General features: G+C 39.2%; 1 protein-coding gene across 2 annotated transcripts; it reads right to left on the reverse strand.

Annotated features, from left to right (window-relative positions):
* Window positions 1-1434: 1434 nt before the first annotated feature.
* Window positions 1435-22816, reverse strand: BCL7A (BAF chromatin remodeling complex subunit BCL7A). Of its 2 annotated transcripts, XM_042805429.1 has the most exons (7): window positions 22513-22620; window positions 18119-18227; window positions 14459-14540; window positions 10904-11000; window positions 8755-8925; window positions 5591-5712; window positions 1435-4597 (listed from the first exon to the last, which is right to left on the reverse strand). In XM_042805429.1, exons 2-7 carry the CDS (start codon window positions 18151-18153, stop codon window positions 4526-4528), a joined length of 579 nt encoding a protein of 192 aa, XP_042661363.1. In that variant the 5' UTR covers window positions 18154-18227; window positions 22513-22620; the 3' UTR covers window positions 1435-4525. The 2 variants fall into 2 exon arrangements, with proteins under 2 accessions (XP_042661363.1, XP_042661362.1); XM_042805428.1 differs by lacking the exon at window positions 18119-18227 and having other exon boundaries at window positions 22513-22816.
* Between the last annotated feature and the right edge of the window lie 1627 nt (window positions 22817-24443).

Consider the following 24443-nt stretch of genomic DNA (forward strand, 5'->3'; position numbering starts at 1 on the left):
CCAGCTCCGTACCCTGCTGCTAGGCTAGGCCAGGCTCTTGCTTACTCCTTCACTGGCACAAGCCTTACCTGTTCAGAGGCTTTTCATTCTGGGACCCATCTCAAATTACACCCTCATTTCTACCTCTGTTCTTTTCTCTCACCAGTTCCACCCTATACATAATTCCCTTAAATAAATCTACTGATTTAATTCACTAATCCAGAGAATAATAATAAAAAAAAAAAAAAAAAAACAAAACTAAAAATGGGCAGTTTTCTTCTCAGGTTAGTAAATTTAAGGGGTTGATGAAAGGATGCTCTGAGCACCCCAGTAAATGCAAGGGAGGCAACAAAACCAAGCTGAAAGCAGGCAAGCTGGCTGTGGCTCGCCCTTCTGGTAGCCGTGAGCCAGCAGACCGGTTCAGTTGTTGGTGAAACTGCAGGCTACTTTGGGACAGAGCACACACAACACTAAAAATAAACTGGACACTTTATATCCATCTTGAATATAAAGAATCTTTCCAAAACTCTTAAGGAGCTTTACCCTTGCTAGCATCAGACTCCTGCACATTTCCAAACTAAAGCAGGTTTCCACACTATGCCCTCCTCCCTCCATTTTAAATTACCACAACACATTAGCCAAGCACCAAGACAACAGTAAGCACCTTAAATGACCTTATTCTGCAAACTGCTGTAATTACATGGCCATATCTATTTGTTTGTTGTTGTTATAACAAACTGCCCCTGCCCCACTCAGTGTCCTGCTACAATATCAAGACACCTTTGGTCCACTCAAAGGTGAACCATTTTACACATTACCAAATGAGACAACGCCATAGAATGCACATTTAAAAATACCATTTATAAAACCAGAAATTTATTGTGAATTTAAAAAAGCAAACTAAGTTTCTTGATAAAAATTATTCACACAGCATTCATGTTGTGATTTTTTATTTTATTTTTGAAATGAAACCATTGTACATTGTACAAACCATAACTACCGATGGAATAAATAAGTGAAAAATTATACTGCTGTACAACACACACACACACAAATCATAAGATGGAAAACGATTAGGTATTGAAGAAAACAAAATTCTTTACACCTTCTAACAGGCCCTTAGATATAAAGAACATTCCAAAACATGACAATGTTTATGTATGAAGATAGCCACCCAAAACCAATATTTTATACTGCCTTGTTGATTATTTTTTGTTGTTTTGTAAGTGCCAGCACTTTTTGGAATGTTTAACAACTACTTTCCCAAGCATAAAAATTCCAAGGAATAGTTCTGCTATAAAATGTTTGGCTGAGTAAATCGCTTATTCGGAAGGCCTTCCCACATGTTCCACAAACTCAGCTAATTTACTTGTTTGCTTCTAGTTTTTTTCGTTTTTTTTTTTGTTTTGTTTTGTTTTGTTTTTTTTTTGTTGTTGTTTTGTTTTGTTTTACTACTTTTTTTTTTTTTTTTTAATTTATTTGTAACTGAAGCTCCAACATTCAGCATTGTAGCAAGGAAGCACTTCTTGATATTTGCACTATTTCTAAAACATTAGCTGTATGAGAACTTTCAGTCATCTTGAAGAAAATTACATCTCTCCTGCTCCACGTCTCAATGCTTTCAATAAACCCTTTTACAGTGAGTTCATAAAACAAATTTCTGGTAGAGATAGGTCCAAGCCAAAAAAAAGCTAGATTTAGATCTGGCTTCAAACCTCAGGTCGATTTGAATTCGCTGTTCTGGTTTGGTCCCATCTGTACTTTCTGGCATTAAAATGTGTTTAATCACATCCGTTGGCCCATAAATGTTATCAGGCACTTCAAAAAAAGACTAATAACAGTCTTATACACTATTTTGGATTTCTTCATACCAGATAATGTCAAAGTCTCTTCCCTTAGAGACTGACAATAACAGGTCTAAGGAACCCAAATCTATCTGCTTGTTCAGTTGTCTGTTGTCACTAGAATCTCTGGTTAAAAAAAAAAAAAGTTCTGAATGTATTCTGTGTAAGCTGTAAATAAAGTATTACTACTTTTGAAATAAAGCCTCTAGGAATATGGTTATGATGCCTTGTCTTGTAAGCCACAGAACAATGAACAGTTCTGAGCAGAAGCCACAGGAGAGAAAAGGAAGTTTGTAATTAAACCTGCTGATGTCAATAATGCCAATAAATGCTTCTATCTAATGAAAAATTTGAGGTATTTTTAGTGCTATTTATATATTTTATTTCTTCCTAAAGTACAGGAATTAGTTTCTAAATGAAAAGTCTATTTACTCCCTTGGAAACGTCTACAAAATTAAAATTAAAAACTTGCTGCGATGCACCTGAAGATAGGGATTAGTAAACATGACTACTTGTCAAAGGTGGCATCAGATTTGTTTTGTTTTAGCATTAAAAACAACAAAAAGTTAGTAAATCAAAAATATTTTAAAGTTTGAATCTTTCTAGATTTGCCCATTTAATATATCAATAGAACTTCTCACAAAATATCACTTAAATCTGAATGTAATATACATACAAATCAATCGTCATTGACCAGTTATCCACATTTTAGGCATACACACAATTCAAGAGAGAATTCTACCGTTTCATTGCATATATTGTGCAAATATAGTTTTTGGCTCCTCATTTCCTTATTTTCAGAATGTTAATGGACTTCATGATCAGACCAGAAATCCCAGAAACTTATCAGGGAGCACACTGTTTTCATGAATGATTTGCAATCAAATTTTATTCAGTTAAAATCCAAAAAGTTTTATTTTAACATAAAGGAAAAGTTCCGAAACTGAATGTCATATGTTATTTGGAGTTCAATCCTACAAACATCTTATGGAAGGTCAGTATTGGCTCCCCACTCCTCCCTCCCTCTATTCCCTCCCCCCACTTCCCCACTGGTTTTCATAATAAAGTGGTAATTGCAAACCCAATGCAGTAGTCTAAGTGCAAGCCATTTTCACTATTGGAGAATTCAGAAATAAATAAGCTTAATGAAGAGTTAATTATGAAAATGTATCAACTGGAAGCAATTTTTTTTTTTCATTTAAAAAAGTATTTACAGTTTTTAGCTTACAAACTATATGCAACCATTTTCATAGCTGTGACATCATCTTTTAAATTACAAGTCCTGTCTCCCACATAAAGTGAAGACAGACTAAGGGCCCGATCCAGCAATACGTATGTGCATACATATGCGCCTGTGTGTGTGTGTGTGTGTACTGAAGTGAGAAATAAGCAGTTCCCACCAAGTATTTATAACTGGGAGCTCACCCTGGAAGTACAAAGCCCACTGTAAGATCAGGCCTGTGTGACCTCATGCAGATGGTTCTGCACTCCTACATGCCACGAATTTGAAGGGAGTTGCACATACTTCGTGCCTTTCAATCACGTTTAGAATAAGCACACTTCAACATAATTGGAAAACAAGGAACATTTCTAACAATGATGTAGGGACTATGGAAACAACAAGGCTTACTTACAAGACTTGCTGAAAAAAAAAGAAAAAAGAAACCCCAAATACAGTATTAACCTGGAACACAGAAGTAAACATCTCATAAAGAAACAGTACAGTGAAATCCAGTTCAGTGAAACCATGATATCAAAAAAGACCAATTGAAAATAAATTCGTTGTGCATCAATCCCTTTGATCCTATTTATATACATAGTGGAACTTTTCTGTAAAGCAAGTTGTACCCAGTACAGAGTTCTGGACCTAATACGCAAGTATTTTAACTGCTGTGTTATAGTATATATTCAGATCTGGACTACAAATGGTAAACAGATCATGTTAACTTCTGATGAAGTTAGGTATTTAGAAGACCAAATTTACAGTTGCGAATGCCATGCATTCAATAAAAGATCTCCACTATAGCTGCTAAAATAAAATATCAAGCTCCTTTTTCTCCTTGGACTCCAAGAGTGAAAATGGCTTCCTGATCTGTATTTGTTAAAAATTTAAGCACCAGGGATTTAAAAATTAAAAACAAAACAAAAACCCCGAACAGAAAAGAAAAAAAAAGAAAAAAGCAAAAGCCTTACTACATGGCATTATACAAACATAGGCCACTTTGCAAAGGAGACAGTTGCAAAACAACTTTTAAAAGTTAGCACTGTTTTCAGAACACAAGGCACAAAACAAAAGCAGACATCACGCCAGAACAATGAACTTCACATGAAAGCTAATACCTGACCTGTACCATCCTTAAATATCTTACAATGTTAAATAGAGAAATGAAAAAAAAAAAAATAATACAGCAGCAACATAATTGTAATTTTGACTTTAGAAACAGTGCGTAGACCCCTCCTGAGTTGTTTACTCCAACCATTTCAGAGACAGTAACTTAAAAGTTCTCAATGTTTGTTTCACAGGAAAAAGTTTTCAGTGTCTGAGAAGTTAAACCTTTGTTAGGCTTTCTTGGATTTTTGCTTGGTAACTTGAAAAGTTAGAAGTTCTGTCCTCATCCAAGAGAAGATGCTTAAGTAAGGTTGTTCTATAATTAAGCCCACTGATGTACCTTACATAAAAACTGACCAGAAAAATCTATAGTCTAAATCTCTTCAACATTTTGTTGGGAAGCCTCTACTTTCATCTTTTTAGAAGGTGGCACTCCTTCAGAGTCCTTAATGAGGGGGGAAAAGAAAAACAGCCATGTTATCATTGCACTACATTTCAGGCACCATAAACATCAAACAAAAAGCATGATCAAATTCCCTGGAGCATTATTTGTAAAATACAAAGCATCCCTGGATGCAAGAATGACATTACCAAGTGCATTTGCTTCCTGCAATCACTCCTCAAGTTATATCTTACCTCAACATCCTTACACCTCTTGTCGTCTACAGAGAAAGGGTAAAATTCTAGTTCTGGGCTAAAAACCACAGTGAATATTCCAAGCAACAACCTTGATGCATGGTTATACCCAGACTTCCCTCAACGCCACACTTGAGCACAACTCACACCAAGTGCACACGAATTTTCTCCTGCTGTAGCCAAAGCAATCTCTACAGGACAGAACATGCAAGGTTTGGAAAGCGCAAGGTGTGCCCTGAAACAAGTCAACCACCCACAAGGAAAACCAACGGACTGAGCAATGCTCTGCCTGAGGATCTCAGTGTGAGGGGGACAACTACAAGAATAATTTCTTTCTCCCACCCACCCAGAATTTTTCATTATACCAGTGAGTGAACATCCAAACTTCTCTTCCACTGAATCTACAAAAATTAACCTTCCTAACTGCCATATATGCATTTACTTTTATTGAAATTACTTTACTTCTGACTGGTCTTCAAAGGCCTGTCCAGTAGGTTAGGTCCAAGCAATTTATTAACATTATATTTTCATATTCCCTTGCAAAATTAACACAGACTGGTTTAGGAAACTGAAAAGTACATCAGACCAATCTAGTCTTACTGTTCAAGCTATGTGAAGTGCAAGAAGCCAATCAGATTAACCACAAAACAAGACACACGTACATTTAATACTCTACAGCTGCTTTACTGTCGTCACCTTTGGAAATTAGTCTAAATACACAACTGACCTCCTTATGCTTGCTTTTTGGTAAAAATTCTCTTTTCCAAATTCCAAGTAATTTGGCTTTTGCACTTAAAGTTACCTGAGAGTTTTTAGATGCCTCTGTAATTATATCATTTTCTCCAGAGGACTGAATTTCTGCTTTCTCTGAACTATTCATGGAATTTTCCATTGAAGACTGTGAATTCTGTTCATCAGAGGTATCTGAAATTTCAAGAAATAATTTTAAACAAACGAAAGCATTCAGCAGGAGCTTTTAGGATGTCTTCTCATTAGCAACAAACATCCCAAACACATAAAATTTCACCCGTATGTCATCATTAATGATAACATACATAACAGTATGAATATAATGAATTAAGCTCAAACTCGAGGACCAAAACCACTGGCTGCTGCCACTGGAGATGATCTTTGCCTTCCCACTGCCGGCAGAATACAGTTGCTGGGACCAGTCCCTAGAGGGAGCCAAGCTCCCACACACGCAGCAACACAGAACAAGGTCAAGGCTACCAGCAAACAAGTTTCAACATAAAAGTCTACAGAGGGACTGACCACAAGGAAACTTGCTTCAAACCTAAGTAAAAGGCAGCTATAAAAAGGGCTCAATTATAATTAATGGATCTAAACTTGTGTAGCCAGAGAGAGAGAATAAAGTTATCTGAAACGAAACTGAGTCATATATTTTAAATCCACTTTTTTGCTTGATACTACTTTCAAGATAAAATTTAGAAATTCAGCTAGCTAGCTTAACCATTAAGGCTGTAGAATTTTTAATTCAGGTGCATACTTGTAGAGAAGTCTTTGAGCTTGTTATAGCTCCTACCTGCTTCCAACTTTCATGTTGGTTTTTTTGTTTGTTTGTTTGTTTTGTTTTTGTTTGTTTGTTTGTTTTAAACCCTTCTCTCTCTCTCTCTCTCAAAACAAGGCTTACAGAGGACTCAGGGTTAGAGCACCCATTCACTCAAACATGGGATAAGGGCACTTAAAATGTCTTTACAGGTTAAAGAGCTCTAGAAGTTTAACACAGAATGTCCAGAAGTAGAGATTCAATTAAAAAAAAAAAAAACAAAACAAAACAAAACACAAAACAAACAAACACACACCACCACCCAAAACCAAACCCCTTTGATTGTAAAAGGTCAGTTATATTTCCTTCACTACCCACAACAAGAACAGTGTAAGGACTGGAACCTATTCCTTCCTTCACCTCATTTAAAAATCCTTTTTGACTTGAATGAATTCTCAGAAGTACACATGGATTCAAGTTTTAGGAAGTGAACTCTCCACATGTCCCTGACCCAAGAAACAAATTTATTCTAGATGAAGAGAAATGCAAGATCAAAAAGATTTTTTGGACAACTTCGGTTAATGATGATAACATAACCAGCGAGTAATGGGTATTTTTGTGGTGTACTGTATATAGAGCATCACAAGTGTTTCTGAAAGTTTCTCTGACTGAATTAAAGATAAAATGACAACTACAATGAGCTGTCTCAAAGAACATATTCAGCAAATTCGGACAGAACGGTCTTCCTTTCCATGTCTCACCAGAAAAGTATGCTCATAATGATAAAAAAACAAGTCCCAAGGGTCAGAAGGAATTTCAGTTTCTGTTGTGTATGACTCAGCATACATTGCAACTTGAGTTAGGGAGCACTCTGTGATGTGTGCATCTCCCCATGACAAAAACACACTTAGGAACAACTTCCACAATGGACAGCTCATAGCTGTTGTGTTCTGTTCCTGTTGCTGCTGACAGCTACCACTCACGCTGCTGCTGGCCTCTGGGTAAGTGGATCCCTATTTTAAACTGCCAAACCCCAAGCTGCTTTGTTGCCTACAATGAATTGTTTGCACAGCAAAATGTTTTGAATGCACCTGTTTTCTTTGAGAAGTCCACGTGAGGCATTTCTGAGCACTCAAACTGTCCCCCGAGCTTTAAGGAACCTCCTTGACTTCAGTGTAGAAATGAGACAGACAAACAAGGTCATCAACCCTATCCAGTTGAACAATGTCACAATTCCAGGTGTTTCACTGATCACAACACTTCGGTAGATAAATAATTATTTAACAAATTTTTAAATACAGCATATAACCAACATTAAAAAAAACGTATTAATAACGGGGGATTTTTTGCCATTACTTCTCCCTTCACTTTACAGTGACTGGCTCTGGATCTAATCCAGAGAACTTGGTATGATTTTCCCTGAACCTAAATTTAGTCAGGGGAGCATGTGTGCTATGTAACAACTTCACACAAGCAGGTTCAGACAATATTAGACCTAGGAGTAAATCCTTACCATTTACTGTGACAATATATGCTAGTTGAGATTTTCTTTGAAGGATACGGTGTTCTGATTTATTTCAATTTGTTGTCAAACTTCAACCCCAATTAACAATGACAACTTTTAACATACTTAACCATTTTGCTATTACCAAGATAAACGCTCTAAATTTAAATCAGTTACTGGATCTACTGAGCTAAGAACTAAATCAGGAGGGCAGAATTTAATTTCTTTGCTATGGCAAGAATTCTGCAACCGAATCATTAGAATGGTGTTAAGGACATATTTTATCTGTTCTAACAGGATGAAGAAAGTTATCTTCCCAAGAATATAAATACAGAGCATGTTTCAATTACTGTTTCAAAATACCATTTAATGAGTGAGGTTCAGAACAATCTCTTAACCCACATGTATTTTTAATCTGTGTACAACTGCAGTACAATATTGTAACACTTTTAGAAAGTCAGGACAGAATTCAGAGCTAACTTTTGAATAAATAACTAGCAGGGTTAAGGAAAAAGAAATCTTACATTAATGTTTACACAGTTAAAAAATTTCAAATTATCTCACCCCTTTTACTTTCACACTAGATAACAAACATTCACAGATCTACAAAAGTAATACTTTCTAGGATTTGTGTGATTACATGGTAGCAGACATTTTAAAGATGATTTTAAATTATTTCTTCTTTCAAGACTGAGATTATGAGAACAATAAACGAAGTATCTTGTTTGTTTTCTCTCGGAAAAAACCCTGAATTTCAATCTGACCTTTCCAGTTGTATGGAAGGATCACCAGTAGGCCAGAGAAATTATGGCCCATTTTCGCATAAAAGATGAGAATTCAAAAACCATTTCTTTCAAATTGTTATTATTCAGTTCTTGAAATGGATAAGCAAATAAATGATACACTAAAGGATAACTTTTTTTGCTTGACTTTGAAGATGATCTTTTCAGCTTACCTTCTGAACCAGGCTGCTCCTTTGCTTCTGTCTGAGTTTCATCAGACTTTACTACTTCAGTGCCATCTGCTTGTGTTGCCAAGTTCTGTTCTGGTGCTGGACTTGAATTACTACTGTTTTCTTGTTTTATTGGAGAAGCATCAGCTATTGAACTCTGGTTGCTATTGTCATCTGTTAAAAAAAGAGTTAAAACCAAGAAAGTCTAATTTGACAAGATAAAAAAAGCACATCTTAATTCTTCCATATTTTTCCTGTGTTATTTCCCTGATAACACAATACAGTCTAGCTTGTTGGGGATCAAATCCAAGCATTTAGACTAACACTGTATCTAACTTTTTTCCACACCACCACAAGTTTTGCTCCTGCAGCCTATGCTGTAATACAGGAGTTTTCTAGCAGTTAACTAAAAATCAGAACATTTCAAAAAAGGTGCTCTAATTAATATTATGCAATAAAACCAAGAGTGTTTTACTCAGATCTCTTCTAAAAGAACGCAGAATTTTGTAACATGAGTAAAACTGATCAACTGAAGCGACAGTCTCATTTTATAGTCCATATAACACACTGCTAATTAAGTGTTCATGCTGCAGATTTACAAATGCCTATCACTACAATGTTCAGATAAGCAGATAGTTTTTGAAGTGTGTTCCGAAGGTCAAACAAACAAAAAAAAAAAACTAACAAAACCTCATCAAGGTAAAATGTAACATCCAGTCCCAATATCAATAGTTTCTAAGTGATAATTGTCCAGAATATTCTCTAGCCTCCAGAAACTTGGATCACAGTAAATTTCTGCAGCACAGATCATGTTTCTGTAGTTAACAGGAAATATTGTGCCTGTACCCTCTTCCTGTGAAAACCAGACAGTGGTTTAAGTATCTCAGCTAATATTTTATGGATAGCAGTGGGGTGCAGCTTCCTGTAATCTTTAAACCAGTCTAACAACAGCCATGGATAACCAAGAGGGAAGTTCCTGCTCCCTAAAGAAAACTAACCCAAGCAAAGCATTATTAGTTAAATTACTAGCATGTAAGTAGATCCACCTCCCTCTGCATCTGTACAACCGTTACATCCAAAGGACTTCAGAAACACACAGCTGGTGGTGGGACCATCTCTTTTCAGAGCAGCTTGAAATCAGATCAGATTAAGTTTATCATGAAATTGTACAGTATGGCTTAAAAACACAAGTGATATATGATAAAAAAGCAAGTAGTATATTCACCTCATGGATGGGAGAAAAAAGATTGAAGAAAATTAAATGATCTGACCAACACAAAAACCAAGTTTGAAGCAGATGAAAAATTAATCCATATCTGTGAAAATCCTGCTCAATCATTTAATTGCAAGACCATACTTGCTGTGAACACTGAAAAAAAACAACCAGGCAATAAAAATGCAAATAAAACAGAAAGGGAAAATTTACAAACCACTAAAAAGTGATCCCTTCTTATCAGCTCAAATAAATAGTGTTACATTCTCTGTCATAATTGTTATCCAAACACCTAGAAGGTAAAAAAATGGAAACAGAGCTGAGCTGTGCAAGCTCCTCTGTAATAAACACCAGATTAACAATCAACAATTCACACTTTCTTAAAAAAAAAAAAAAAACACACTTAAAAATTGACCTAATAGTGGCTGACTAGCAAGCAAAAAAATGCTTCCTTAACCAGTTAATTTCATCAAGCTGAAGTGAAAAGAAGACACCACAGAACCAGAGCTTGCTTTCTTGACTCCTGCAGAATTCCTCTGACTTGAATCACCTATAGAGTTAAAAAGTACAAAACCCGCACAAATTATAGCAGATGCCACTGGGGCTTTGGGGGGTATTTTGGTTCTTCAAGTAGCAAACTCGACAGTTACTACTTCATCCAAGGGTAGCATTTTGAATGGTAGATGTTTCTATTTTTATTTTCATATTTAGCTCCACTAACAATTATTTTTCACATACACACTTCCAAATAAAAATGGCATTTAAACAACTCTTAGTACATCCACAGAAGTCCAAGGTATCAAATGAGTATTTGATGCTGTTTTCACTTTAACTCAATCATGCTGTCCATACATCTGAGCAACAGAGAATCTGACACTGTCAACTTACACTTTCATAGCTGTGTAATAGGGTAATTGGGTCTGACCTTCTCCCACTCACCATGCATGTCCATCATCCCTGGAGAGGAGCTGTTCTCTGGAGTGGTCACTTCAGAGCCGCATTTTTCATCTTTCCCTTTCTTCTTATTCTTATTTTTCTGAAAAACAAAAGGTACCACAAACAAATGAGACTATCACCATGAAGAGAAATCCATGTTGCAATATAAACCCCTACCCACTCATTACTTCTGTAAGCATCTCTCAATTTCAAGTGAGAACTAAAGCCAGTTAAATAATAACTGACATTATCAATAATGCCTTAAGTCCCAATAACTGCAGGGCTGTTTTTCTAATTGTATTATTCATGAACAAAACACTAAGATATATAGGGGTTTTATTCAGAAATTCTTATAACAGGTGGCACTTCAGCATGTTTTTCATCTTCAAACAACTGCACAATTTTTATAAAAAGTATAAATGTTCCCAATAATAGCCCTCATTCTACAAACAGGGAATCTGAGGGATGATGATTAAATGGGTTGCTGAAACTGAGTTGGAGAACTTGGGAGGTGCTGGCTGCTAACTTTGTACTTTGTCCAAAGAGCTACAAAAGCAAGGTCAAAAGAATCTCTGCTATACCAGAAAAAGGGAAGAACATTGCTGATCAGAGGCTGAGCTAAGATTAATGAAAATACCCTATTTCTGAGCTTGTAACTCTGCTCACTATATGGTTTATGCATATCAACACACTGCTGCAAAACTCAATGCATTCTCCCTTTCATACAAGAAAGCTTGTGGAATACACCTAAACAATATGCACGCATGCACAACAGGAATGATTAACAGATCTAGAATTTTTAACACTAAAGAGACAGCTTTTTACCTCTTTCTCAATGACCAACACTGCAGAGACCTCCTCCTTCTCTACAACTAATGCTGTTTCTTCATTAAAACTAAAAGATGGATTAAGAAAAATCAGATTGGCCTAAAACAAAGAGCATAAGCAAGACAGTCCTACATGAACAATAGGTCACAACATGCTCATGACCGAACAACAGTATGGACTGCAAGCATTAAACAAAGGAAGAGACAGTGGCATCCATCACGTGGAAAATCTGCGTCTGCTAAGGGATGCAGCATTTTCAATTAAGAGGTGACGTAATCAGTCTCATAGGAGAAAGAGCCAGCTGCACTGCTTTTGGAGGATCCTGCGTGCCTGCTGAGAAGACAATTAAAAGCCTGACTCTAAGGAAGAATGCTCGGCAAACCATCCATTCGGATAAGATAGTGTCCTCCAGTGAGAGAAGAAACTAAAAATGACAGTCAAATATTGTCTAAGACTGCAGAAGAAATTCCATAAGTGATATCTGGAAGGACTCTTCCCTCTATTTTAAACAGATTATTAGGCTTATTTTTTAATTGTATATTTACCTCAGAGAAGCCAGATTTTGTTCCCTAATATGTGAAACAGGTGAAAGCACATGGACTTATTTACCTTTGCAAACTGAAAGTTCAGAGGGGACATAATCTCTCAGGTTTAGTTGTGGGGGGTTTTTTAAGGTAAAAAGGACACTTTTGCCACAAGAGAAATATTGAAAAATAACTGTGAGCAATTTATGCTTAAAAGTTTTTTTTTTTAAAAAGGTTTAACCATCAAAGTAGTGAGGTTCTACAACAGCCTTCCGAAACTAGTAGGAGGAAAGAGCCTAGCTAATTCTAGTTCAAAGAAATGTCAAAGTGTCTTAGGAACAACATTGGTGGGGGGGTGGTGATGTGTGAAGTAATCTAATCTGCGTTCACTAAAATCAAAGACAACTTCCATTTGAAACATGAAACAGTAAAAAAGATCCCATTCTCCTATTCTAATAAAAAGCAAATATACTGTCTGCTCCTTCACAGGTAGATGAAATCAGACACAAAAGGATGTTCACAACAAAATTAAATAGCCAAGATGACCCCTACCTGGTATTTATTTTTAAAATATATGCACTTGTTTTAATTGTGAGAACTTCCAGAGCAAAAGGACAGAAACCTTACGACATCAAGCGTGCAACTACTGCTGCTGCACAACGGCCTCTACTTGTACTGAACAGAATGTGACTGCAGGACACTAAAGTAACTAGTCTTGAACAAGTGTCCCAATTTCAGCAAATCTGAAGCCTAAAGATGATGGCTCAAAAAATACAATAAAACTCTGCACATAGAGATCATTATATAAACCCATTCTTAACAGAGAATCTGACTTCAGGCACCAGTCACCTTGAAAATTCAGTCAGAACCTCCCTAGAAGTTCTGTTTCAAAGTTCCATGGTCCCCATCATGCAGGCATATCCTAACTGCAGGAAAACCATTTTCAGAAACTGTGAGTCTAAATATCCTAATTATCTTCCTCTCTCTCACATAGACAGCAGAGCTTTTTCCCCCATATGTATTATAAATAATAAAACCAAGACCAAACATTTGACAACTAGAAAGAATGAACAAGTTTCTGTAAAGAAATCAGGAAAGATTTCCCAGTTCACAAGGGGTTACTCCACAGAGATGCTGCTCAAGCATTGGAAGTATACAAGAGGCTTACCACAACTCTGACAGTCACGGAAATCTGCGGTACAACCAAAGGTACAGAAAGAAACAAACTCAGTTAAAACAGCACTAATCAAAAAATAGGTCTTGAATTTGGACTTTGAATAAGACAAGATCATGACACTGTCTTCTCTGAAAAAACATCATTTTACACATTCCTTGACATAGTAGTTTTCTTCCAGATAGGTCTTAACTCATATTTCAAATAAAGTATAAGCACATGACAACCCAAGGAACAAGTACCAAACTTAGGATATATATTAAATTGTATCACTGATTTACTGTGGTACCATGGATTAGCTTTCTGTCTATAAAAAGATTTAATTTTATAAAATGACAGCAATGTTCATTTTGAAAAAGAATTTGTAAGCCCTATCAGCTTTGATTTTTACACTTGTTTTTATGCCACGTGATTTGTATCATGGCACATGAACAGTGCACACTAAGAACATAAACATGATACATACATAAAACATTTATCAAGAGAAAACACATATCACAATAGAAGCATGTCTGCTATATTGTTTGGGCTGGACATTTTAATACAAGCAATCTCAGCTCCACAGGATTTTCCTACCCTTACTTCAGTGTTCTGCACCTATTTTTGAGCAAAACAGCAGTGATGCACAGATAGAATACATTCTCTGCACAGTTCTAAACCAGCTACTTTATTTTAAAGCATCAGGCAGAAACAGGGGAAAAGTAGCTGCTGTCTTAGCTGTCCCTCCCAGCCTCCCAATTATTATGTTAGAGAAAGGCTTCAAAAATCAGTTTCAAGCCGAATGTTTAACAGTTATCTGAGAATTGATCCAAGCTGACTCCCGGAAGGCTGCCACCCACTGAACCATCACCATCACCATCACTTTCTGTAGAGATCAACATTTTCCCTGCAGCTCTTCTACTTATACGCTTGCAAGACCCACACCAGCCTTAGCTTAAAGGCCCAAAGAATAGAGAGCATATTTCTTTCAACTTTCCCTAAATATGAGTGTCTACATCTTGAAAAAAAACAAGACATCTGCAGGATACTTACATCATCGACTTTAGGCTCTGTTACTGGTACCCATTTGTAAATCCTTAGGGATGTGTCGCCAACTGTCACCCACTTCTTCTCCCTATAAAATTACAATGCAGGAGAAGTTAGTTAAACTTTGGATTCAAAAGAAAGTGATCTACTATTGTAACTTGTCAAGGATTTAAATAGTCTATTAAGTAGGATGATCTCTATTACATCTCTTTAGTACTGCATTGTGCAAATTGTTCTCTGCATTTCAAAAACTTGTTAGAGCACTGCTAACCTCCAGATTTCTCAGGGCTGTTACTTGACTAGGTGAGTAACTGCAGTAGCAGTAATAAGATCTGGATTAAAGATAAAGTTAAGAAGAACAGCTATTGAAAATGCAGATTTAATGCCTACAATTTTCACTTTCTAGAGAGCAGAAGAGGTTTTAGACAGACCAGTGTGTTTTGATTGTCATGAAGCTGTTTAATGGTATTAGAAATCTAAATGCATTTTGACCATCTGAGGTTTGTTTAGGGGTAGAAATTTGCTGCTAGCAATTTAACGTTCACTCAACACTCCTGTCAGACAGCTCAGAAGTTCTAGCCTTGGAACCAACAGCCTTATTGGTAGCACTATGTGTCATGAAGCAGAATTCAGACTCTGGAGAGCCCAGCTCTCTTGGAAAGGAAAGGCTGAGGCTATCAGAGAGGGAAAAGGCATAACCTACGGCCCTCTGTGCACACCCCTGCCAGCCAGCCATGAAGTTGTGACATTGACAAATTGTGAAGGAAATCTGGCTGGAGGGCGTCACGCAGACACAGAGCGCGGAGATGGAAAGGATGCTGAACATTCAGTTAAGGGGTGAATTCCTTGAGCTCTTTACATCAGATTATTAAAAGAAGGTCCACAATGCCAGAGGAATTTCATCACATTTCTGTGATTGGTTTTCAGGTCACAGATTACCACTGCTGGTTCTTGGGTTTATAATATAGCTCTGCAAATGGATCGATTAAAAGTTAAGAACAAAGACCAATGCCATTAAATATTCAGGAACATCTGAAATTAGTTTGGCATGAGATCTCAAGCATTTTTATTTTTAAAAAACACACTTAAATAATAGATTTGGGACCCAGTTACAGATTAAAAAAATTGTTCTTTGCAGGATGGGAGAAGCTGGATGTGACTCCAAATATACATATGTGATGGCTCCATTTTTAGAAAGGGCTTCCAGAATCAAAAGCAGCCACATTGTACAAATGCCACAAACATCCTCCTGACTATTTGTTTTAGCTACTAAAGCCAATCTTATTTGTTTTCCCTTTAGAGGAGACACTTTCCTGTTTTATTTTTAAAAAAAAAAAAAAAAGCACGCTATATATGGCAATTTGGTAAACTTTAGATCTGTCCACAATAATATTTTAATTAAAGTATAAAACTATTTTAGATTCATTTCTTTCCCACTGCTCTTCCTGGAGCAGTTTTTCCTCAAGGTGTTTAGATACATCCTTTTGGGTATGCTAGATGGCTAAAGTATGTCATAACCCAATTTTATGCTAATTTGGAGCTCTACTGCTAGATGTGATAAAAATGACAGTGGAGATGAGGGCATGTCAATAATGAGAGCATACTTAATTGTGAAGAAATGATCATGATATAATTAATTTTTTTTAAGGATACAAAACAAACTAAACTTATTTCTACTTAGGAAAACCTTTGAAATTATGGAAATAAAACCAGCTGGAGTTTTGTTTTGGGTGTGGGGAGAGGTGAATAAATGCTTTAAAAAAATCAAGATTTTAGTCTTTTCCTACAGCAAAATATTACTTAGAGATGCTGCACTGGAAAACCAAAAGTTCAAGATACCTGTTAGCATCTCAAAGCAGCCTCACACAGCATCTTCACTGGACAGACTGTAGAACACAGGAGGAAACCTATATTAGTAACTTTTTCCTTCTAGTATTAAAGTTAGCCCTGACATTTTAATTCTTTTGAGCTTCTTAAGCACCACTTTAAGTTTTGATAACCCTCAGCTATAGGGATTTTTTTTATGAATTCAATACACAGTAAATTCAGACAACAATGGGAATAAGGATATTTTGTGATGGAAGTACACCAACATCCCAGTCCTGCAAACATTTATGGCTAAAAAGAAAACCCAATATCACACTGCTATTATTCAAATATTTTACATGTGTGAGCATTTACAGTACTGACGGTTTAAGACCATAAAGTATTAATAAGAAAAAAAGAAGACAACCTCCCCTAAAACTTGATAAAATCATTGGCAGCACAAACACAAATTTGTTAACAAAGAAACGTAATGACTTTCAGACATTTAAGATCAACAGGGTAAAATAACTTCAGGATTTAAGATGTTGATTGCAAATAACTCTTAGAATATTATCTGTAATACTGCCTTTCCATTTCAAAACAAAAACCAAAAATCAAACTAACCAACCAACAAAAAAACCCAAAACCCCCGAAACCACTTCTAATCTGAACCCTCACTTTTTATCTCTTGTGCAAAGACACCACCCTAACCTGCTGATTTGGGACTTTCTATTTCGTTTAGTTAGAACTGACAATTTACTGACGCTACCCATAACAGTAAGTTTGCTAAACGCTGCACAAACTGCAAAATACTCTCACTGACCAAATGCCAGAGTAGGAGCAAGGAACTGATGAACTCTTGTGCCCATTCTGTTGTGAAACCCTAAGCAGTTTCTCTGTCTGTTTTCCTGTCTGTAAAATGGATCTGCTGTTGAACCCACTCATCCTGAGACCCTGACCAGAATTCTACCCCATAACTCTATTCCACCTTTGTTAAGTGATCACTGGGCAATATTTTATTGCACTGTCCCCTATTATACTCTGTAGGTTGATCTCTATATTGACTGGTGGATTGGAAAAGGTGAACACCATCAACCTGAGAGCTAATCAAGTTATAAATATGGCAATTATCAACTTTACTTCCCCCTGTCTAGCTGACAAACTTCACAGCTTTACAAAAAAACCATTTTTTCTGGTTTCAAACCTCTCCTGTTCATGGATGACTCAGGAGTAACAACACTAGAAAATGACAAAACTTAAAATATATGCAGTATTTTTTTTCTTTTAATCTTCCTCACTGAAAAGTATCTTAAATTTTTAGTTATAGAAAATTCAGAAACTAATCAATGCAGCAGAAATAAACCCTTACATTTATCTGAAATTATGTTAAAGCATTTTTAAATTCTGAACCATATCCACACAGCATTTAAAGGACAGCCAAGGATACATAGGGTAAGCATTAGTACCAACACTTCTTCAGTGCTTATGCCTGAGGCATAGTAATATCATAAAACATAATTATATACTCAATTTCCCATTCTAAATAGCCCAAGACTCTTCAATATATTTATATTTTGTATATTAACACTAAAGCTCCAAAGATGAATATCAAATTCCATGTATAAAAGTAATATACTGGTGAGCAAACACAACAGTGTATATTACACTTATACATAAAGTGTCAAAGCAGCTTCTGCAGCATCAATGAGTGCTAGAAACATTTGATGGCACAGAAACAGAAAGCCTTTACTGCCAATATATTATCATTCAAGAAAAGGCTTTCACACTTGTTTGGCCTTTTACCGTGACTATCATTTATCACAGCAATCTGTATTTACACAAGGATTTGCTCCCACATACCCCATCTTCTGTTGATGATCACGAAGTGACGTCATAATGCTGAATTTATCACATCACACTCACTTGCATTGCAACAGAGTTTGGTGAAAATCACAGAATTATGACCTCCCTGTGGGATCAAGCAAAGGAGAAAGGGGAATGGGAAAGAAAATGCCATTATTATACACAAAAAGTGCTGTCAGATGCACAAAAAAAGATTTTTTTGAAACGTAGGCTTGCTTTTCAGAGCACGCCTATTACTACGTAGATGTTTGTATAGTGACTAAAGTGAAGTAGCCCCAGATAAACATGGTGTTTCTCTACCACGCTGGAAATATAGTGAAATACCATGTAGCATCAACAGACAAGGACTAATGGTTAAGGGCATGTTCCCTCTGAGTTGATCTAAATACGGTGCATTAGGAGAGTTCCCTTTAACTCACACAGGCAAGCATGTTTTTAAGCAAGTTCTGCTAGGTTCCACACTGCAACAGGCACCTTTCCTTACAGTAAAGAGAAGCATGGCTTATGCATGACAAAACTCTATGTATAACATACACCCAGGTTTCATTGAAGTCAGACAGCATATCCTGGCTCAAAACAAAATAATCATGAGCCAGAAGAAACATATCATAATTCCAAGCATGATAACAGCATGTTTGGGCCACTCCAGTATTTCAGTACAGTCCCTGCACATTCACTAGGCATGTTTACTTCAACTGCCTCTACCTGAACTACAACCTTAGCAGGAAACCAAACACAGCCAATGCAGCCAGACTAAACGAGGCAGCAATCCGGTAGTAGCACCGAGTTTTTTTCCAAAGACATCACGTTAATAAGTTTTATGTCATAACTACTTTTCAGAGCAAAAGTCTATTTTAAGAAGGAAGCATGAGCAGCAAAACCTGCAGAAGCTCAACCTCAGAGCATTACATACCACCCAAAAATATTTTAGCAAGTCTGAATGGAGACAGTGAACAGAGAGCTACAGCAGTATTGTCTAGAAATTCCCCTCTACCTAGCCACAGCTAGCGATCCCAGCCGATGGTACTGGTTAACACTGGCTGTGATGACTTTGCCCCTCAACTTTTACACAACTCGCTTTGTTTTAAGCTACATCCCAAGTCATGTCTGCCTCTACAGCCAATTCCCTGCTATAATTAATACTTAGCACTTTCTGTAAATACTTTCATCAGTTGTCCAGGTTCACCTCTTCTTCATAAGGTGCTATCACTCTCCCTAGATTAGGGCTTTATGGGTCAGAAAAAGGTCAAAGGGCTTCTGCAAAGATAATGCAATTCAAAGACAAGGCAACACAACGAGACTTCCTCATTCCTGGTGCATTCCCTAAATTAGGGTATCTATCCCCATCAGCCACACCATACCTCTATCCTTAAATGTTTGCAGTTGTCTGAAAGCTCAGCAGTGCTACAGACCCCTGCAAATTATTTCACTGCCTCCCAAGACATCCTAACCACTTATGCTTGCCACCTGCCCATTACTTGTCTCTTAGTAGATGTCTGCATTTTCTTTCATTTAATAAATCAGACTTTTACAAAACAAGAGTGTTTCCAGTATTTTTCTAATGCTGGTTGAGGGCACGGTAGTTTTTGCCCCTCTCTTCTTGAGAACCCATTTAGAATCTACATATACCCATCAGTCTTTAAAGACAAAACACAATCCTGTACCTTTCACAATTCATGGAGATAAATTTATCTCAGAGGATTTTTTAAAATAGACTGAAAGAAAAACTGTAAGTATTGTTAAAAAAAAAATTAGAACTACCCTCTTCACCATGGAAGTTTTAACATTTCTGCCATACAAATACAACACAACCGTGTATTCTGTAAGACACGTGCTGTGTGTTTTCTAAAATAGATGCTCATTCATAAGAGTGGTTTAAACAAAGGAGATATGGTTACATTAATCTCAAGATAAAAACGTAACAACTTCACTGTTTACTACTAAGTTCCAGTAATACCAGAAGTGCTAGGCGCTCTACAAACACACATGAAGATAGGGTACCTGCATCAAAGAGCTCACTGTCTAAGAGCGAACACTGATTTTCTAAGGAACAAAGTCTGCACTGATGGAAACTGCTTTCCAACAGGCATGTTCATAGATGTGGCAGTACAGGCATTCAGAAATATTGCACAGCGAGGCTGCTGCACACCTTCACAGGTCGGTAAAGCACAGGGCAGCACGGACCAGAGACACTGTCTGCTCACAGGAGTTTACAGCTCGGTCTGCCTCTCTACTCATCCTTGGCATACAGCACTCCGAGCACACGAGTCTTGGAAAACTCTGTTCGGTGAAATGTTGGATGCAAAGTATTTTAATCTTCAGTGGCTGCATTTCCACAGAAGAGCTGTGGATGGCAACAAATTGCTCCTATTATGCAAATGAATCTGCACACTTGGAAATTGCCTATGTGGCTCTTCCGAAGACGCAGAAATTGCTAGCGTGTAAAGTTCAATTTAACAAGCCAAGTCTTCTCGAAACATTTAGACCACAAAACACAGAATCTCTCTTGCTAATTTCCCACTGTACTTGACTGCAGTTGGGGGGAATCATGTCGTTCACCTTCAAATTACATTTCCTTTAAAAGTAAGAAAAATGGTTTATGCAAATACTTGTGAGATGCACACACAAAAAGCCAGATGAACACTTAAGACAATAATCAAAAGGAACTTTGCATGATTCTGTATAGGAACCCTTTAAAGCAAGTTGTCTCTTGTGAGGGCTAAAACATACAAAAACCTATTTACACTGCAAGATTTCTGTTTTATAGAGGAAGCCATAGAAATGGACATGATGGCAGAGAGCCCTTGCCAAGGAAAAAAAAAAAAAAAAAAAAAATTTGTGCAATGGCCAAGCTCCTGCCTCTATTCCTCTCTGAAATCCATAAACCAGGATTCAAAGGAAGTACGCTGTGCTCATGAATGAAATACCTCGACAAAATAGTCCCACACATCCAACAACACTCCCGTTTGAACAAAAGTCCTGTCACATTGCTATACATTGTTCCGACCCTTCAAAGCTGGCCCACCAGTCAGCAAACAGCACTTAAAAACACCACCCGAGTAGAAGAGAGTTCCTGAAACCAACCGAAATGCAGAGCTCGGGCTGCTCCGGCTCCCTGCACAATGGCTGGATTCTTTGAAATCCCCATCTCGTGCCCTGCGTTATTGGACACACGTCCCGATTCTTTGTCCGGTTCAAGCCAACAGGCCCATTCATGTGCTCAAGGCCATTTAAAACGCAACAATCCATTTCAACCTACTAGCGAATACGTTTAATTCTGTATTTCGCTCGTTTTAATGAAAGCAAAGCACTGTCTGCAGATAGCAATAAAAGCGTCCCCTTGTTTCACCAGGTTCAAAACAGCAGAGTTATGCAGATTAATACTAACACAAGGGATTTCCCCGTGGATTTCATATGTTTAAAGAAAGTATTTTAAGATACATGCACAAAGACTACTGAACAGTCAACTTGCTGGAAGAAAGATTCGCTCTCAAGTCACACTGGCACTGCTCTTTAATCCCATCCAAAAACCCTGGACTGACTGTGCAGAACATTGCAGTGACTGTTTTACTGTATTGTTTAAACACCTCATGGTCATTTTCCTAACAAAAGCAGAAAAAGACAAAAGCGGGGAAATGCCAAAACATGTTTAAGGCCTAACAAAGGGGAATTATTTCACTGGGGGTACAACCTTTCATTATATAATTTAAAACAAATTCCAGCGGTAATTACGCGCTCTCTCCTGCTCCGCTCGGGATTTACAAACCGCTGGAGCGTTTGTGGGAGACGATCCTGGCTTGGGTTTGCTGCGCTTACGTGCAAACCTCAGGAAGTTGAAAGGTAAAATAAATAAGTGTATGTGTAATAATAAAAGAAAAAAAAAATGAAGTCTTTGGCGCTTCAGAGAGGTGTTTTTAACGCGGGGAGGGGTTTTTAAATACTTCGAGCACTATTTCCACACGGACCCGGCGGCGGAGCTCCCCCAGGCCCGCTCCTCGGGGCCCTTCGTAGGGGAGGGCGGCGGGAGGAGCGCGGCCCGACCCGCCGCCCGCTCCCCGTCGCGGGCCGGGATCCGGGATCCGCGGGGAGCGGCGTGGGGTCGGCGGGGAGCGGGCTCGGCCGCACAATGGAGCCGCCTCTCGCCCTCACACGCCGCCGCCGCCGCCGCCTTCATGTGACTCGCAGGAGCGAAATGGCTTCTGGGTGCCGCCGGCTCCCCGCCCCCCGCGGCCGCCCGGCGAGCCCCGGCCCCGTGAGGGGACGGCGCGGGGTGGCGAACCGGGGAGTGAGGGTGGGTGGGGGGGAGCATGGAGGGGGGGTTGGGGGATAGGGGCGCGACGGGGGGTGCAGTGGGGCGGGCGCGGGGTCCCGGCGCGGCGCGGCCCGCTCACCATTTGCGCACTTTCTCGATGGCCGCCATCACCCGTTTGATATCATCCTTCGCCCGGCTCCGGGTCTCGGCCCGTACCGACCGGCCCGACATGCTGCTGGGGGGGAGAGGAAGGAGGAGGAAGAGGGAGGGGAAGGGGGGGGGAAAAAAGGGGGGGAGGGGGACGGCGGCCGGTCCTCAGCGAGAGAAACGCGGCTCTCGGCGCTGCTCGCGGCGTCTGTCCGTCCGTCCGCCCGTCCTGCCCGCCCGCCTCGCACAATGCTCCCTCCGTTCGGCGCGGCGCGGCTCGGCTCCGCCCGCCCGCCGGGGCCCGCGCACTGCGCACGCGCCCCGCGCCGCCGCCGCCGCCGGCCCGCGCGCGCGGGGCTGAGGTGGGGGGGGCGGGGCCGGGCGCTGTGAGGGGGAACGGAGGGAACCGACGGCGACTTCGGCGCCTCAGTCCGTTTGTGGGCGTCGAGAGGGCTTAAACCCGTCGAATGGGAGTGAAGCGGCCGGGTTCTCCTGCCCTCCGGGGTTACCTCCCGGCGCTGAGGGGACTGCCGTGCCCCCCTCAACTGGCTGGGAACGGCGGGGACGATCCGGCGCGGCCCCGCGGCAGGCCGCCCGTGAGGGGGAAGAGTGTGAGGGCGGCCCCGCAACTCCTTCTTTCTCACCCCGCCGCGCTGCCAGGGCTGCCTGAACCCTGCGGGCAAGGGAGCGCGGATCCCCGACCCCCGAGGTTGCTCCGGGGGGGTGGGGTGGGGTGGCACCCGCCCCGTTCGCCCTCAGCTCGGGGCTGGGGTGCCGGAGCGGAGCCCCGCTCCCGGGCAGCCGGTTCAGGGTGAGCGACAACGCCGTCCCGCCCTTGTGAGAGTCGCTGTGACACTATTGCAGACCTTGATCGTCAAGGCTTTCTGTTAAGCAAAACATTATCCTCGTTAAACAGGATACTTAAGAAACCCATAGTATGTAAATATTTTTTTCTTTCTTTCTTTCTTTCTTTGCATAAGGTTTCTCAGCTGCCTAAAATAATTCCAGTCATTTCAATGGAATAGGACTGATTTAAAATAGCAGAGGATCTGCTCCAACACAGATTCCTGGAAGTACATGAACATAACTGTAAATGGGCAGTGCTACACACAAAGCGATGCTCCACAAAAAACTTCTCATGTCACAGACGCGGTGTACCCGGTCGTGGTGCTGCTGGACTTCATTAACTTGCATCTGGTGCACACCTTGCTGTTTGTCCTAATTGTATAATCACAGATACTTTCAGACTACATAACAGCAATCTTTGTTTAAAAAACATTGCCGCTGAAAGGAACACTTCTTAAGGGCCTACATTATTATTCAAATTGATGCTGAGGATGATGTAAAGAAGGAAGCTGTTCAAAAGCACTTCACTGATCTTTCTACAGCAACTTATATCAGCCTCATTATGCTGTTTATACAAACACAGTAAGATGCGTCCCATTGGTATTACGCTACTAATTGGAACTACGACTTTCAGAAAGAAAAAGTAAGTTTTAAAGGCCAAAATGGAAACCTGGTTTTAATGTATAACATAGCATTCCCTGCTTGAATGTGGTCCGTTGGATTTATAATTACAAATCCATTCTAACCTACCCAAGCATTTTGTACACTACATTTATCAGTGTTTTTAATCAATACGTTTTACATTGCTCTTTTGCTGTCAGGTTTCACAAATAAATACCATCTTAACATAATGAAAATAGACTGTATCTGGCATAAACCTACCCGAAATGGATTCAAGTAAGGTTCCAGCCAAGGGTAGGGGTGGTGAACGCAAGAAGGCAATCCAGCAGCTACTGCATCATTCTTTACAGCCACCCCCGTGTTTCCCTATGTAGGTTTGATCCCATAGGTTTGTGGCATGTGCTAAACTGGAGGCTTTTTCTAGAGTTTGATTAACATGAAACTAGGTGATCTTTA

This window comes from Tyto alba, unplaced genomic scaffold (genome assembly GCF_018691265.1).
Source record: "Tyto alba isolate M040663 unplaced genomic scaffold, T.alba_DEE_v4.0 Super-Scaffold_44, whole genome shotgun sequence".
Lineage (NCBI taxonomy): Eukaryota > Metazoa > Chordata > Aves > Strigiformes > Tytonidae > Tyto > Tyto alba.